Source organism: Patella vulgata, chromosome 3 (assembly GCF_932274485.2).
Source record: "Patella vulgata chromosome 3, xgPatVulg1.2, whole genome shotgun sequence".
In the NCBI taxonomy this organism is placed as follows: domain Eukaryota; kingdom Metazoa; phylum Mollusca; class Gastropoda; family Patellidae; genus Patella; species Patella vulgata.
The window spans coordinates 13,375,230-13,394,857 of record NC_065881.2 but is presented as its reverse complement, the minus strand read 5'-3'; the positions used below and the strand labels follow the sequence as shown (position 1 = coordinate 13,394,857).

At 38.2% G+C, this 19,628-nt stretch overlaps 1 protein-coding gene across 1 annotated transcript in view; it reads right to left on the bottom strand.

Moving 5' to 3' along the window:
* The window catches only part of LOC126815311 (inositol polyphosphate-5-phosphatase A), a 58,248-nt gene extending 48,194 nt beyond the window's left edge, over positions 1-10,054 (bottom strand). The window contains exon 1 of the mRNA XM_050540880.1: positions 9,858-10,054. Coding sequence (XP_050396837.1) covers positions 9,858-9,920 — 63 coding nt within the window. The 5' untranslated portion in view covers positions 9,921-10,054. The remainder of the gene's footprint in view (positions 1-9,857) is intronic.
* Between the last annotated feature and the right edge of the window lie 9,574 nt (positions 10,055-19,628).

Sequence of the window (19,628 nt, the reverse complement as noted above, 5' to 3'; positions counted from 1 at the left end):
ATCAGGAAACAGTGAATTTGACGTCCCTTGCTTCAATCCGTCAATATATGTATGAAGCTCATTAATTACAATTTTATCGTTTTGTAAAGCATCCAGTAATCAAATTGTTTATCACTCTGTATAACCTGTTCAGTATCTAACTTAGTCACGGTATTGATGTACGTGTAATAAAACTATACACAAAGTTTCACCACAAGCCCTCAATTAGAAGCAGATTATTTGTGCCAATCTCAGCTAATCAAATTGCTTGTCTCTTCATGGCCTAAAGGCGGTAGGATCAAACACAAAAACTTTATATTCAAGAAACAGAGGTAATTTCAGGACTAACATATGCTTCACTTTAAAGATACATTATGGGAGATTAGATAATGAGCTGGCAGTTCTCACTATAATAGTTAAAAACTAGATAATGTAAAGGTAATTTGCTGAAAATTTCAGTCAAATTGATCCACTCTGAATCAAGATTTTAGTGATTGAACTTTCGGTCTAGCTTCAATCCTCATTACTAAAGTCGATGTGACAAAAAACATAGTCTAGATTATCCATTTCATGATTAAATTAAGAATGAAAGTGGAGCAGCAAATGGTATCTTAATCCAGTAAATATTGCAGGCTAGCATTGACATAGGGAGTTGATTATGGTCTGGAGAAGTTTATTAATGTCTAATTAATAATTTAGATAACATTTCAGGCCTGAAGAAAGACCTGCAATAGGCAGATTTACATGTAGCTCTTGCATAATGTATGTTTAATTTCAATAATTAACAGACCCGGTGAAAACCTATGATCTTAGATAGGTGACCTTACTTACTTGACAGACTCTGTGATCTAAATCCGCCCACATATACATGTATCTATATTAATAATGACAGACCTTGTGATCAAAAGTGCAGAAAAAAACAACCTTAAAGTATGGTATATACACCCACATATACATGTAATAGTTATGAATGTCAAGTAGGTAATCAATCAGATGTAATAAGACAGTTAAATTAACATGTTTCCAGTTTATAAGATTATAAACCTGGAATATGTCAAATGGGCCTACGGGCTACATGCATGTACATATCTTTATTAATAATTAATGTTATCAGTTCTGTCTTACATGTACCTAACATATTATTAAGAAATAAAATGAGAGGCACCATACTGTATATATGCGAGTACAAAAGAGAGAGAGGGAGATAGAGAGGTCATTTCGGAACTAACATGTTCTATTTTATTTCAATAATTCGAATGAGCGTAGGGTTCTTTATCAGCGGGAGGATACCAGAGGACCTGGAGAAAACCCACGAGGTTGGACAGACGACCCTACTCCTTGTCACGTTCAACCGGGAAATCGAAACCACACCAGTTGACTTATGACGCAACATTGGGCCATCTAACCCCCACCCCTAGTACAAAAGAAAGTATTAATATGTTAATTATTTCAGCAGATTTCATTACCCATGTAAATCATTACCCAGATCATTAGGATATAATTATCTCAGTAATAAAAGGGGTATTATTGGTGACTAGATAAAGGGCTGACAGTTTTTGCTATAATAGTTAAAAAATAGATAACGACCCCTACGCGCAAGCAAATTATTGGAATAAAATTAAACCACATGTTAGTCCCGAAATGACCTAGTTTGTGTCGAGTGGACGTTAAACCCCATTTCTCTCTCTCTCTTGCCAATTTCTCAACTGAGACAAATGAATTATAGAATTTAGATAGGACTATGTGTTGAGATATCAGCATGTATTTCAAGGTTTTATTTTCACATTTAACACATATATGGTTTAATTATATTTCAATAAATCGCTTGCGCTTAGATGTGGGAGGAAACCCGAGGACCTGGAGAATTAAAACCACGCGGGTTGACTCAATGACAGACCGTATGATACAGTGCGCACGTGCTAACCATTTGGCCATCCAACCCCCAAGGCCTAAAGAAAGATCTGCAATAGGCAGATTTAGCTCTTGCCTAATTATTTAAAGTACTTAAAAATGGTGGTTCACGACCTACTTACATGTATCTGCGCCATCTGGGCTAATGAAGACGGCTAATGAAAACAGGATAATGAAGACGGGCTAATAAAGACGCGCTTACCTTATGTTGAGTGCTATGAAGGAAATTTTTGAACTAGACAATGGCACTACAACCTACATAATTCCAACTTTCAAGGGTTCTTTACGTTAGACCTCTGTTTTCCATCCCATCCTTGCTAGGTTCTCCGTTCTGCACCAATGAGAAGGGGGAACCACGCCAGTAATTCCCCAGGATCTATTCGGGCAACACAGGGATCACAACCACTGGGATCTCCAATTTAGGAAACTAACGTCTTAGTCACTGAAGCACAGCAGATCCTGAGACGCGACAATCTGATTAAAATACAGATCTATATTTCATTTTATTTTTTTTTATACTTTTGATGGCCTACACTACATGAAGATCTGACAAATTGTACTCGAAGGTCATGTCAGGGGTCGTATGAGCAGCTTTTGACCCTATGACATCAGAATCGAATTGATTAATCAATCAGCGTTGACGTTTCTAGGGGTTTACCCACAGTTCTGTGCATGGTACGCCAAGAAGTGACTGTAACAGACCGTTTCATTGGCTTATCCCTCACTTCAACCAAAACGCCGGTAATATAACAACTCTTCCAGATCCTAGTGTAGTAAAGACAAGTAAATCGAAATTTTGAATTATAAAAAAACGAAACAAAAAAGGATATGTGTTTAAATCAGATTGGAGAGGAGAATGCAAGCAGCAATTAGATCCCAGATCCCACATAACACCATCAGGGTAAAATGCCAATCAGTCGGTTTAACATTTAATACGATTGATTTTATTGTTGTAGATGTAGGGCCTCGGCTACATCAATATATTGAGTTATTCTGTCTGTGTTAGTCAGTCAATATGGAGTACCTGGTAATCTACAACACTCGGTGTCAGTCAGTATGGAGAAACCTACATGCAGGAGAAAAACAACACCAAACTCAATCAAATGGGGCTTAAAATCATAAAATTCTGCACCTACATGTACTGTGCTAATAAAGACAGTTGTATGCCACGCAGTGTGTGATTAGGAAAAATGTGCCCAAAAAGAAACATGACAGCCTACTCTTATTTTGAATTCCATCTACATGTACCAAAGGTTCTTTAGTGCATGCCAAATGGGGTTTAAGTCATTTTGGGACTAACATATGGTTCAATTTCATTTCAATAATTTGCATGCATGTAGGGGTCTTTAGCAGTGAGAGGAAACCGGAGCACCCGGAGAAAACCCACAAGGTTGGACAGGCGACCCTACTCCTTGTCACGTCCAACCGGGAATGCATGCCAAAAGACAACTTTCCTCCATAGCCTGTAACTGAATCGTGTACACATGTACAGTATGTCTGTGTTCACTAGTTTAGTCGGTGCAGAAAAAGTAGGATGCCCAATTCATTTCACATTGTTTATTTGTAAACAACATTCCATTTGATAACATAATACACTGTGAAGTGTGTGTGTATACGAGTTAATGCATATGTAGGATTCTAGCCTTCAGTGGGCGTAGAAAAGATCTATGATGAGACAATCTAGGATGACAGAAAGTTTATGTACATGTACAATGTATAAATTTGCATTTATGTATTATTTAGCCGATATATTTACATTGTATACATTTACATTGTATACGTGTGGATATTGGCATTTCGATGAAGAGTGGGTGGGGCTGTACTATAAATAGGAGAGAGGGGGATGTGCAGGGTTGTACTATACATTGAAGAGATGGGAGGATTGTGCAAGCTGACTTTGAGCATTACTCTGCAAAAGTAGGTGGAGGGGGGGGTGCCCCTTTCCCTGACAACTGAGTGTAATCCACCCGGGAGGTCCATATTTTTGTAATTACTCGCTTTTCGTTTTTTGGATTTGAACGAAACTCTATATAATCTTCAAGATAGTTGTTGTGCATTGCCGGATTGGTTCAATTTATCGTATTTGTATTTTGGTGGAATTTGTGGGGGTTCAATTTTTTTTTCTACAGACATTACATTGAACAATAGTAGTAAGTAAGTGAGTTTTTTTACAAACAGATGGTAGAGGGACTTTAATTTCAGACAAATAGTTTTCATGTATGATCAAAAATTCCACCAAAAAACAAATACGATAAATCAAACCAATCCAACCAATCCGGCAATGCACAAAGATATACGGGTGTTGTCAGAGATCAGGTATAAAATATTATTCCTATATAATTAGTATACGGGTGTGTTACATCCAGTTGTTAGGGATCAGGTATGAAATATGTTGCAAGGGAAAGGGTTAAGAACAGACACTAAGCTAGTTGACTAACATTTTAAGTCTTATTTAAATCAACAATTTCAGTCGAAAACACTTAGTATACTTCGAGAAATTTGAGATGTATTTATTCTGCTTCCATTTAATGGAATTGAATAGGTTTATTTAGTCTTTGTGTGTACCTGTATGCCAAATTATAAAACAATATACTAATTTTGGGATATGACAGCCATTCAGGACACAGATTTATTCTCTAAGTATGAAGTTGATGAATCTGTCCGCAGAATGGAGGGGACGGAGGGTTGTACTACACATACGTGTACATTGAAGAGAGGGAAGGAAATGAAATGGGGTTTAAGGTCCTACTGTTCTGCTGCGACTGGGCTAATGAAGAAGGGAATACACCATGCAGTTTGCTATGAGGGAAATTCTGCCCGGGCAGCGGCACTATGGCCTACTCTTATATTGAATTCCAACTGCCATTGTATACAAGGAACATCAGTTTTTCAAACCATTCGAATGACTAGACAGCTGTCCTTGTCAGGCCCTCCTTCCTGCATCACTGACAAGGGGAAAATACGTTGGAGAATCCTGATGAACTTTCTCGGCCAATGCAGGAATTGAACACGTGACCCCCAGGCTAGCGAGCCAGCATCTTACCCACTTAGCCACTGTGGCTCCAGAGAGGAAGGAGTCACAAGATTGTACTATTTACAGTACCAGTACAGGTAAATAAGAGGTACCATATATAGGCCTACTTGTTTTTGTTAAAGGTTACTGATTATTGACCATCTAGAGGCACATCTGGGCTTTCATGATAATTAATGATAATTAATATAAGTTAATTAATGATGAGATATTTATCACCATGGATTAGGTTGTTAATATACAGTCAATCTAAGAGTTAATGTACATTACATATTAAACGTACGATATACAATAGAGTGGGCTCAACCACATTATGTCATTTACAAACATAGTAAAGTAGTACATAATAGATCGGTAGAGAAATTGGTGGTTTGTGCAACTGAATGAGAGATTAATGAATGGAGTTTAACGTCCTGCTGTTCTGCTCCGAAGGGGCTAATGAAGAGGACATGCTCTGACTGGGCTAATGAAGACAGGTGAATGAGAGAGAAAGTTGTTATATGGGGAGAGAGAGAGAGAAATGGGGTTTAACGTTCTAACGTCCACTCGACACAAACCAGGTAATTGCGGGACTAACATATAGTTTAATTATATTTCAAGAATTTGTTTGCGCGTAGGGGTCTTTAGCAGTGGGAGGAAACCGGCGGACCCAGCGAAAACCCACAAGGTTGGAAAGGCGACCCTACTCCTTGTCACGTACCATATCGAGAGTAAAAACAGAAACGACTGAATGTAAATCAGTTTATACGTATTCATACTACATTATTATATGCGTTGCGACCAATCTGTGTCAATTTCTAGGTGCCCCATTAGCGATTTAGCACCTTTAACGACCTACTTTTCTGCACGAACCTTGCTAATTGGGATCACAAGTTTCCTTAGTAATTGAACTGCCTCACTGGGACAATCAATGTAAAGATAATGTATTTTGCTAATTTATTGTCACATGTACTGTACATGTAGTAAAGTGACAATGGCACCAAATTACAAAGCTTATCGCACAGCATTGCCTCAGTTCAAACAGAAAGAAGTGAAACATTTAATGAGAATTCCGCAGATTTCTTTTCACTACCGGTATATTAGAAAATTGTAAGCTTGGATTTACTTGAAATAGATTGTTTCTTTTAACAGATAAAGTTACCCAATGCTATTCCCACATCACTATAACACCACAGATTTGAGAGAGAGAGAGAGAGAGAGAGAGAGAGATTTGTATTCTATTACAAAATAAATTATCATTACATGCAATGCAAACATTCTGCTCTTACACATTCATAATCAAAATAACATTAACAGTTGTTATGCAACACAAGGGAACAAAGAGAGAGAGATGGGGTTTAACGTCCACTCGACACAAACTAGGTCATTTTGGGACTAACATATGGTTCAATTTTATTTCAATAATTCGCTTGCGTGTTTGTCTTTAGCAGTGGGAGGAAACCAGAGGACCCGGAGAAAACTCAGGAAGCTGGATCATAGATTTGTTGTACAAATAAATGTTATTTTGTAGGCTGTATGTTTTTGCCAAATAAATTAATATATCTTCATGTACATGTACCTTATAGACATACAAACCAAAGAAGTTTCTATACAATGTAACCTGGGCATTTATTCAACATCAAATCTTTGAAATTTCATAAAAATCATCTGATCTAAAATCACCTAAATTGTACTTGTGTCCAGTTTAAAGCTGACCATTTATTTTGAGAATGAGCTTCCAATTAAAATGACAGTCCCAATTTATCATTGTACATTAACAATCAATTGGGTAAAGTGACCAGGAAATTAAACAAGTGTAAATTTGAAGCTCATTATCAATAATATGAATAAAAATGAAATGAAATGGGGTTTAACGTCCTACTGTTCTGCTCCTATACTGGGCTAATGAAGACGGGCATACGCCATACAGTGTGCTATGAGGGAAATTTTGCCTGGGCAGCGGCACTATCGTCTACTCTTATATCAAATTCAAACTGCCAAGGGATCTTTTACGTGCATTCCAATGTATACACGGTACCTCGGTTTTTCGTCTCATCCGAAGGACTAGACAGCTTTCCTTGCCAGGCCCTCCGTCCTGCATCACTGACAAGGGGGAACCACGCCGGAAAATCTGGATGAACTTTCTCATCCAATGCAGGGATCGAACACCCGATCTCCAGGCTAGCAAGCCAGCGTCTTACCCACTTAGCCACGTGATCCCCTAATATGAATATAAAAGAAATTGGGGCTAAATATCATCATCCGGGTTTTAAGGACTTTTGTATTGGCAACTAATTTAAATTACTTTAATCTGAACCAAGTTATCACTGTTTGTAGTTTTGGCCAGATGTGTGCATTGATTGTTTATTATCGTAACCACGATACTGGTATATTTTCAAGACTTAGACTCGCTTCTCCAATTTTAAATTAATTCATTAAATGGCCGAATAGTTTTAATCTAGTTAAAATTTTGAGTATCTGATGGCATCAAGAGTTGATTATTCTCTTGTCATGTTAATAAATATCTAATTAATAATTCATATTTAAGGCCTATAGAAATTTAGCTGCTCTTGAATAATTTATTTTTAAATGTCTCCTGGGTTACCGTGATCAATAGCCCCTTTAAATATAAATTTGAAGTTGTAAAACTTGAACATATTACAAATATTAGAAACTTATATATGAGCAGTATACTTGACAGTTGACATCTTTCATACATTTGTAGATCAAGAATGAGTTGAATTTTTTGACCCACAAGCATCAATCATACCAGAGACACTTTTACACAACAGGTGTCATGGCAGTTATACAAACAAAAGGGATAAAGGTTCAATGCAAAAAATGAGCAGCGTATCTCAATGAGCAAGACGCTACATGTAGCTTTCAAACCAGGAAGTCTTGAGTTCGAACGTCCCAGGGTTGGTTGAGAATTTTCTATACAGTTACACCTTGCCAGTATTGCCAGACAGAAAGCCTGGCAAGACGGAGGGCCTGGCAAGAACAGTGTCTAGTAGTTTGTTTGGAACGGAAAATCAAAGTCCTGTGGTGTGCATGTAAGATCCCTTGACATTTGGAATTTGGGTAGGCCATACTAATGCCGTTGTCCTGCATTTCTTTCTAATTCCATCTGCCGAGGGTACAGCACCCAGTCATTCGGATGGGATGAAATAAACCCAGGTTCTATCTATGTACATGTAGGCCCTATTTATTTATGTTGACGTTTATACATAAAAGAACCATTGATGGTTGGAATCGCTGAAGAATATGCCTATATATAAGTATAATTTCACACATAGGCTACACCGCATAGCGTGCATGTAGGCCTGACTTCTTTAGCCTGGTTGTGGTAGAAGAGTAGGGCATTAAATAACATTTCATTTCATAGAACAAAGAATATTTATTGTTCAAGAAGCGAGCTTGATACTTGTTTACCTCTAGGTATACAATAACTACAAACCAGGCCTGTAGCCAGCTTGCTAGCTTCGGAGGGGCAGTGGAGTTTTTAGGGGGGGGGGGGCACACCTGGCACAGTCTACAGTAGGTATTTTAGAGCTATGGTCGACAATTTATTTTTTCAGGGGGGGCAAAACATTTTTTCGGGGGGGGGGGGGCATTGTCCCCCTCTGGCCACGGGCCTGCTACAAACTATGTTTATTCTTTGTAGAACATTTGATAACACTTCTTACTGAATTGCCAGGTTTATTTACTGTAAATCTGCTGCCTTTTTAAGAAAAACTAATCTTGGCTTCCTCAAAGTGTTTTTAATTAACTCTTGCTACATGTACATGTACAACATGTACATATACCTCTGGTTTGTTTTATTTGGTTTCCAGAGCCACGATGGATCAGTGAGCAAGACGTTGGCTAGCTAATCTAGAGGTCCCATGTTTGATCTCAGTGTTGGCAAGGAAAGTTGATCTGGACTTTCTGGCATTGTTCTCCCTTGTCAGATGTGCAGGACAGAAGTGACATTGGAAATGAAATGAAATGGGGTTTAACGTCCTACTGTTCTGCTCCTATACTGGGCTAATGAAGACGGGCATACGCCATACAGTGTGCTATGAGGGAAATTTTGCCCGGGCAGCGGCACTATCGCCTACTCTTACATCGAATTCCAACTGCCAAGGGATCTTTTACGTGCATTCCAATGTATACACAGGACCTCGGTTTTTCGTTCATCCAAAGGACTAGACAGCTGTCCTTGTCAGGCCCTCCATCCTGCATCACTGACAAGGGGGAACCAAGCCGGAAAATCTGGATGAACTTTCTCGGCCAATGCAGGGATCGAACACCCGACCTCCAGGCTAGCGAGCCAGCGTCTTACCCACTTAGCCACGTAATCCCCAAGTTACATTGGCATGCAAGTAAAAGAACAGTTGGAATTTGAAAGAAGAGTAGGCTGTAGTGCCGCTGTCCAGGCAAAATTTCCCTCATAGTCATATAGCAAATTGTGTGTATGCCCGTCTTCATGCACAGTCGGTACAGAATAGCTAGTAGGTCGATAAACCCATTTCAATGAGTTTCATGTAATTAGTTTAGTTTCTCTTTTTTAAATATTTAATTATGTTAGAGTAGGGCTATATTTTATCTCTTCATCTTTGCACAACTAACATGTTTTATTGTAAAAGAACAGCAAAAACTGGTTCACATAGGGCGATAGGCTACATGCTATGCATTATTAATTCATTTACCACTACATATATACATATACTGTATTGCACATAACAGTAGCCTATTATACCAATCACTATAATACACATCTGTTGGTTAAGTGTTCAAATAGCAACCTTATTATGTATTGTTTATTATTCATTATATGTCAACAATAAAGCTGCTGTCAATGTAATATGAATAGTAATGGTATTATGAGCGTACAAACAATGTATGTTTAAATATGTGTGCCGTATGCAGTGTACCGTTATAAAATCATCCATGGCATCATACATAATATACTTACATCTTCGAATATAGATCCAACATTAGCGCTAATTAACAGCGCGCGAATATTTTCCTCATCCATTTGAGCTCATCTGGGCATTAATCCTTATTTTAAAGAGTGATTACGAGAATAAAGTATGTTAAACTTAGCCATCAGTCCTTATTATACACGATATAATCAAATAGACCGTATTTATCTCGACTGTCCGACATACACTCAATGTTTCAATGGATATTGACGTTTGACGTCACAATACACAGCGCCCCATCAGAAGGGAGATAATTCATAGCAGGTGCGTGAATCGTCTTTGAATCAACTGTCAAAAGTAACGGTATTTAATAATGCACATTGTGCTCATTGTGTTAAGTTTAAATATACCCGTTACCAATCAACACATCGCCCAAGCAAAACAAAGTGAGACTGAGAGAGAGAAATTGGGTTTAACGTCCACACGATACAAACTAGGTCATTTCGGGACTAACATTTGGTTCAATTTTATTTCAATAATTCGCTTGCACGTAGCAGTTGGAGGAAACTGGAGGACCCGGAGAAAACCCACGAGGTTGGACAGGCGATCCTTGTCACGTACGTACAACCGGGGAATCGAAACCACACCAAACCTTATGATACAACGCGTACGCGCTAACCAATCGTCTATCCACCCCCCCTTCCCCCATACAAGCAAAATAATCTCGATAAGACAAACACGCGGACATGATAAACTACACAGACATTGTAAGAAATAAACAACAAATATCAATTCAAGTAAATCACAAAGGAAAAAATATATGCGTGAAATTGTAGACACATCTATTGTAGATCTAGTGTATACTTCTGGAAGTGTAGATTACATTAAAATAAGTCAACTGTGAAATGAAATGTGATTTAACTTTCTACTAGTCTGGATCAACCGGAATAATAAAGATGGACATTGATCATGTAGTCATGATCGAGGAAGTTTTACCCGGACAGCGCGGTTTTTGCCAACTCCTTGTCAAATCCTTTGGGCCAATTTCAGTGCTTCCCATGGTCGCTTCCGCAGATACGCCACGACACGGACAATCTCTCCTTTTTTTAAATCCGTCTCTATCAGCCCGGGGGGGGGGGGGTAGAGCAGGAAAGATTTGATGTCATTATATTATTGGGAGATGCTATATAATTGTAGGCCGGTTGGGGAGATTCAGGAATTTCCGGAGTCCACAATGGTCGCTTTATATAAATGAGTATTTTGTTGAATACTAGCCATAACCCTAACCGTTTTAGAAGACTTGGACCCAATTTACCTTTAACCCTCTAATAAGGGAGATCTATAGCAATTATGGAGCCAAGATCTACCACATCAAAAACAGGGGCGGATCTAGGAATTTTGAAAAGGGGCGGCGCCGCAAAATAAGGGCACTGACCGCGGAGACGGGGCACGCCGCTGAGAGGGGATTTTTTTTTTTTTTTTTTTGGCGGGGGGGGGGGCAAGAAAATTATCCGTCATTTCCTTGCATCTGTAGCCATTCCAAGAGCTATTTGGCTGATATTTTCGTCTAAGTAAACGTTCGGAAATCGTTGAAAAAGAGCCTTAAAATCGAGCAAAAAAGCCAGTTGAACATGCGACTCGAAAATTGTCAAGGCGAGCGAGGCATTATGATGGGAAAAAAGACGAATCTATTCCCTAGCCACTTAACTAACTTGTACTTTGTACTGTCCACACATGAAACAATGCTACATCAAGTTGCACTCATGCGCGTCGGTGATGGGCATGAGTGTATACGCCGCCGATTCCACAAGATGTCTGTCTATAGTCACTCTATAGGATTAGGGCACCGTCAGCTAAACAACAAGAATTCGTTTGAAAGTGCAGGAAGCATTAATTAGACCAGACTGGTGTGTTTGAATCGATGGTTTGAGTCATTTGAGATCCCTGCAACGGGTTGGGAACGAACATATTTGGGTCTGAGAAAGGGCACTTTCAGCAGTAAAAAAGGGCACTGTCGAAAATTAGGGGGGGGGGGCGCCCCTCGCGCCCCCCTTAAATCCGCCTCTGAAAAACAGATCAACCTGAACTACATGCGACCTGCACCAGAGCAAATGGTAATACACGCCGGACTCAACAACAGTGAGAAAGCTGGACCAAGGATATACGAGCAGATGCTATATCTACTCGAAGTGGCTAGGTAGAGCAGCTTTCCCAACTACCAAGCTCTACACCACACAGATCCCCACGTCTTCGCGACTCCGACAAGAAAATCCGATCGCCTACCCGAACATCGCAAGCTTCAACAAACTGATTTTCAATACACCTTCACTAAGCGCCACCACACTACCAAACTTCAAGGGCGAAATAGAATTGAAAGGTAGCGACACCATCCACTGGATCGCAGACGACCAGATAGATCATCAATTGTTGGACGAGGAATTTAAACTAGGATCAGGGAAATGGAACGAGAAGCCGTCTTGAGGACAGACAGTTGTCAATCTCATCGACAGACTCCTCAGCCCCCGATAGAAATTAACATTCTTGACAAATTTATGGTAACCCTCACAACAACATCCATAGACCCCATTTCTCAGGCAACCCATCGCTTCCAAAGATCCCTATCATAAACTTATTTTTAGGAACAAACCCGACAGAGGATATTTACAGAAAAATCTACGTGGAAACCACCTAAAAATTCATTATCACCAGCCATTCTAAAAACTTTCGACCAAATGAACACAGAAATATTATCCCTTCAATCACAATCACAAAAACCAAATGTGAACCGGGAAGTCAAAACAGAATAAAACACCCTAAAAGAATGACAAGAACATAGTAATCAAGAAAAGTGACAAAGGCTCATGTTGTGCCATAAGGAATCACACAGACTCAGGGGCGGATCAAGAGGGGGGGGGGCTGCTCAGCTACATAATTTTTTTTGTAAATCAACACTTTTTATGAGAAACGTTTCTGGGCCGTGTGCTTTATCCTCTATCGTCAGATGTGGGACAGGATGGACACTCATAGCACGAGATAATGATATAAACATTATGTGATATCACAATTAATGATTTGCATGAAATTGAATCACAATGTCATTGTATTAATTCATAATAAAAATTGACGTCAAGCGAGGTGTTGAATCTCTGTTTAAAAAGCTCAATGTGTATGTATATACGCCAAAATGACGATAGAGACCATGCGGGAGGGGGGGGGGGATACATTGTCTCAGGAACCTGGCAAACCCCCTCCTGCAAAAATACCTGGATCCGCCCCTGAGCAATATCCCGCGGGGCAGAAACTTAATTAAATAACACTAAGTAACATTAAACGAAATTACACCAACCCATCTTTAAAGATGCCGCAACCTTAATAAACAACATCTTGTGTGATTTACAGGACAAAATCACAAAAAATACATAACAGCAAAACAATCTGATTATTTATCCGCCAAATCTGACTACCGACAACGATATCTAGTATCAAAAATACACAAAACTCCAGGAACAGAATGGTATATATACATGTACCTAATACATTACCCAAGCGGCGCCAAATTATATCAGAATTTTGCAGCGAATCATACATCGTGTCTCAATATATCGCCCACTTCTTATTACCCCTAGCATTTCAACACGCTTTATACCATAAAGACACCAACAATTTTATTTACAAATCAAACAGTTAAGAGTCCCAGGGCACACCATCCTAATACCCATCGACGTACAGAGCATGTACACGAACATCGACAATTACACAGGTCTTGAAGCAGTCAGGAAAGCATTCCTTAGGAACCCGCAAGCACCTAGGCCGGACGAAGAAATCCTCAATTTATTCAACGACCAAGTATACCTTTAGGCTCCCGGAACGGCTATGGGAAAACGATTTGCCCCGAGTTATGCAAATCTCTTTATGACGGACTGGGAAAGTGAAGATCCACCACTCTGCCTTTTAAAACCAGATTCCCATGGACGTTTTTTTTAGACGTATACACTAGAAATTCTTCAACATTCTGAAAAACATTCCACCCATCTGTCAATCTAATTAAAATACAGATCTATATTTCCTTTCGTTTTTTATACTTTCAATGGCCTACACTACATGAAGATCTGGCCGGCTGTACTGAAAAGTCGCGTCAGAGCTCGTACGAGCGGCTTTTGACCCTATGAAGCCAGACATTGATTAATCAATCAGCGTTGACGTTTCTAGTGGTTTACCCACAGTTCAGTGCATCGTACGCCAAGAAGTCACCGTAACAGATGGTTACATTGGCTAATCCCTCAACGCGGATTATATAATAACTCTTCCAGATCCTAGTGTATTAAAGACAAGTAAAATGAAATTTTGAACTATAAAAAACGAAACGAAACAGGGTCTGTGTTTTAACCAGATTGCCCATCTGTAAAATTAACCGCAAATGAAAGTCATAACAGTATAGATTTCCTTGATACCACCGTATTTATAAGCAGCAACACAATAAACACAGGCCAATTAGAAACGAAAGTATTTTTCAAAGACACCGACACACATCAACTATTGTTCAAAAGTTCTTTTCATCCAAAACATACGTTCTCTGGCATAATAAAATCTCAAGGTTCTCCGTTTTCATAGGATATGTACACAGAAGGACGATTTTGAGTCGGCATGTATTCTAGTCTTTGGCAAATTAAGGGAATGGGGTTACTCCAAATGATATCTCCTTCGCATACAAAACAAACCTCTAGCTGAACTTACCGCCAAAGAAACAAACTATTACAATTATCATTTAAAACCAAACCTTGTGGCCACCTCAGATGTCAGACATGCAAAATCATAAACATATCCGATCACTTTTATAACCCAAACATCTGGCACACAATTCCCAATATTAGACCAACTTTCGTGCAGCAGTTCAAACATAATTCATCTAATTTCCTGTAGACAATGTAACAAACAGTATGCACTAGGGAAAGAATTAACGGTCGCGTTCAGATACTGTCCAAAAAAGACTCAATTCACTTTAACCAAACAAATCACGAAATTTCTATTCTCACAGTCACGCCAATAGAAGTCTAAGGATACACTAAGAAACACAATAATGTGGCTCTCACCGGAGAACCTTAATTTAATTTTATTCTTTCCTTCAGAAGCAAAAATACCAGAAGACCACCAGCGCGCCACCCACAGAAGACCATCAACGCCACTACCACCAATTTAAAATAGCTACCACAGCAGCAAGCCAACTTTGTATACAAATTTAATGTATATTGTATATAAAACTAGGAAATACCACGAATTAAATTTCCACCGTCCTAGGCCAGTGCTTATGTGGAGATTTAAACCTCTCTCCCAAACTTTTAAAATAACCCTTTTTTAGAAGACTAACTTTTACCTCTCTAAAACGGATTAGGGTTAGGGTTAATACACTGTTAAAAATGGGTGTAATTAAAAACTATAAGCAGTGTTAATTAAGTGTAAACTTTACACCACAGCTATATTTGTTTAAATGTAATACCTTTCCAAGGGTAACCGACTAAAAGAACTACACATAACAAGTGTAACCGATATTCATGACTACTGAACACCTGAATAGGTGTAATTGTGGCGTGTTTTGGATAAGCTACACCACTACAGGTGTAATTGTGGCGTGTTTTGGATAAGCTACACCACTACATGTGTTATACTCCATTTACACCAAAGGGTGTAACTATTATTGGGGAATAAATCATAGAACAGCGTTAATTTTACAGCGTTTATTGGGTTTCAAAAGTGTAATCGATATTCATGAGTACTAAACACCAGGATAGGTATAATTGTAGCCGCTAATGGGTGTTAGGTTTGAGCTACCCCTATACAAGCGTTACATTGCATTTACACCAACAGGTGTAATTATTTTAGGGAAACATTCCTACGAATAAGATACGTTACAAAAATATTTGTGTACTCTAATTTAAGTGTTGTTTTTTTTTGTAAAATATGACTTTAATTGCACTAGTAACACAACTATAACTCATTTTAGAGTGTTTACTCATAACGAGTAAAGTATAGATTATTTTAGCTTGTATACACTTAAAGACGTGTAAATGTTCCAAAATATTACCAAGTACAAAATCTTAATTAATAATTTTTGATTCAGGTGAGGTGCATAAATAAATAAACCACATTATTCAGCCAAGATGTAAGGATATGTGCATTGATTTTTCCTCATGATTTATATTCATTGTAATTTGATGCAGATTGTCTAATTGCCCAACAGCAGTTGAATTTGAATCAGTCTGATGGGTATTTGTTAATTTAATGTCATTGTAAAATAAAACACAGTAGCCGACGGTCTAAATGTAATCTGGGTCGGGCTAAACGCCCTATACTAATTATCATGTAGACCGATAGCCAATTTCAAGTTTTCTGAACTTAGAGGTCGTTGGCTTGAAATAAATATCCAACAAAACAAATTACACCCGTGTTGGTGTAATAATTAAAATGGAAATGTAATTTACAAACCATCCTTGAGGGGATAATGCTTAATCTACACCCACGGTGTAAACTATGTAACATTACGCTGTCTGAGTGCATCAGGCAGATTACACTACTGGAAGTGGCAACTAGTTTACACCTGAATTGGTGTAATGTTCTACACTAGTTGGGTGTTATCGGTTTACACCACTAAAGGCTAGGAGTTACCCCTATTTAGGTGGCAACTAGTTGCCACCCGAATTGGTGTAAACTTCCGTATTATTTTTAACTGTGTATTCCCCGAAATACTCATTTATTTAAAGCGGCCATTGTGGACTCTAGAAATTCCAGAACGTCCCCAACCCGCCTACAATTAGCATCTCCCTATATTATTAAGGTGCCGACATTGTAATGATTTGTACAAAATAGTCGTGTGGTAGACACATTGAGGGGAGGAGACTTAAAATAATTCACATCGTTTTAAACTTAAACTGTGTGAACGAAGGAGTAAAGTCGAGTTTTTATTTAAACATCATCTTTGAGAGAGAGAGAGAGAGAGAGAGAGAGCACAAGATTGAATGAATGAAGAGGCATACCAATACAAGGAAGCTTTATAAGTTTTATGTTAGCGTAATTTTAAACAAGTTGGAATTGATCAGCGGTTTGGGTCCATTCCAGGACAGGCTGTAGTATTTGATTAAAGTGATAATTGCATATTTTCTAAGAACGTCAAAACATAATTATTTCTATATCTATTACTTGATAAGTTGTCTAATCACTACTATAAAATCATAGGAATCATTTTAGCACTTAAAATTCATCCACTTAAAAATTTGAAATAATTTCTACTCGCCATCGGTATTTGGCAATTGTATCATTTCTTCTCACTAGAAAACTAAGTCTACAATATGGAATAGTGAGCTGTCTAGGTTGTCAAGATCCGTGATTAAACAGAATAAGGAAAAATATGCCTGGTTGAGTGAGACTTTGGAAACCGGCACACTTGATAACAATTTATTAAAAAGCTACATTGGGTTTTAAAAGAAAATGATGTATTTGCCAATTTCTCAACTGACACAAGTGAATTATAGAATTCGGGATTATTTTTTAACAAGATAGGACTGTGTGTATAGATTGGCCATGTATCTTAAAGTTTTATTTTAACATGTTTTAAACATGACTTTAAAAAATGCAATTATTGCTTTAAAAACAAATTATTTGGGAAAAAAAATATCATCTAAACTAGGAAGAATAAAGACTAAATTAAATGCCTTTCGTGTACTTTTTTTTTCGTTCCGTTCAGAAGCCATGTGTTTACTCGGGTTCAATCTCGGTGTTGGCAGAGACAGTTTGTCGGTTTCTGCAATGAATTGTGGACTCCAGCCTCATGCATTACTGCACCAAAAGCGTCAATGCATAATATTTTGGATGATTATAGGGTTGTTTTTTTTTCATTACATGTGGTGATTTTGTCATTACGTGCTGTAGTTATTTCTTTACAATTGGCAATTTTATCATTACCTGTTGTGCATGTCATAACGTGATGTGATTTTGACATTACATGGTGTGCATATGTCATAAAGTGATGACAGAACAGTAGGACGTTAAATCCCATTTCATTTCATTTCATAACGTGATGTACAGATATTATTATGTGATGTGATTATACAATTACGCGTTGTTCGCGCTTCAATATGTGCTGGGTTATCATTATAACTATAACTATGTATATTATAACTTGTGTTTACTACGGTTTACACTATAACTACTATTTATATTATAACTACTGTTTACACTATAACTACTATCTATATTATAGCTACTGTTTAAATTATAACTACTATAACTACTATTTATATTATAGCTTCTGTTTGTGCTATAACTACTGTTTACGTTATAACTACTTTTTATATTATAACCACTGTTTACACTATAACTACTAATTACACCATAACTACTATTTATATTATAACTATTGTTTACTTTATAATTACTATTTATATTATAACCACTGTTTACACTATAACTACTAATTACACCATAACTACTATTTATATTATAACTATTGTTTACTCTATAATTACTATTTATATTATAACCACTGTTTACACTATAACTACTACTTACACTATAACTACTGATTACACTCAGGGGCGTACATAACGATTTTGTTTGGGGGGGGGGGGGTGTTTAGCCAAAATGCGACCGATTGATGCCTTTACCCCTAGTACAAGTGACGCAGTCAGAAGCCGAGCACCACAGGTGCGAGTTTTGTAGGGGCCATGTGCAGTAGCGGATCTAGATAGGGGTGCGGGGTCCAAATCTAGGGCGCCACCCCAGCCACAATCCCACCTATAACATTAAGCGTCCGACGGTAGAACATAGATGGTATTGTATAATTATATAGTTGTTTGCCGATCGTTGTCTCGCTGGAAAGCAGTTTTATTTAAGTTGACATAAAGTTTATGTCATACATGATTGTGCCTATAACACTGAGCAACATTAGAAAATTTTGAAAAATTGAGTCAATATCTTGGTATTTGAGGTCATTGCTGGGAGAAATTTTTGTGCACGAAAGGACCAGAAATGTGAGTCAATTAGACAAAATCTCGAGATCTGCCCCTGGCAATTCCGCCTGTTTTGCAAGAGTTGACAGAACTTTTGTATAGTCTGGCGCCCCACGACCCACACACCAGTGCCAGTGGTACTACTAACATAACTAGGCAGTTCAGTATAACCGTGAATATGAAAGTGCTGAGACAGTATAAGACAACAGAGGAGTGGAAGAATGATGTTATAATGGAATCGAGCGCCGCAGTCGCGAAAAAATTTCAGATGTGTAACCGAGCTTTTAATTTTTGGGACTGGGCCTGACAATTTTAGTCAATGTCATGGCAAATGGATCCAAATTCTCGTTAAGGAGAGGATAAGAAATGGGACAGAATCTTGAGGCCTTTCTGTCAATGTCGCCTGTTTTGTGAGAGTAGAACTAACAATTCTACAGTCTTTTGACCCACGACTCACTCACTATAGTGGTACTACTAACTGGGCGATTCACTGAATATGATAGTGATGAGATATATAGTATAAGACAGAGAAGGAGTTGAAGAATGATGGCATAACGGAATTGAGCGCCGATATGTAACTGAGCTTTTATTTTTTGAGGACTGGGCCTGACGGCTCTTTACCTCAATGGGGCGCTTACTTGGTCTCTGAAATGCCCTGGACTTTGGGGAGAGATTTTGCAGAATTCTAATTGGTCAGAAAACACCCCATTAATTCATTTAGTCTGAGAAAGACTGCGGTGAGCACTTTTTTTTTAGACCGACTATTTTTTTGCCATGGGGTGAAAAACATTTTTTTCAAACATGATAAGTCGACAGGGTTAT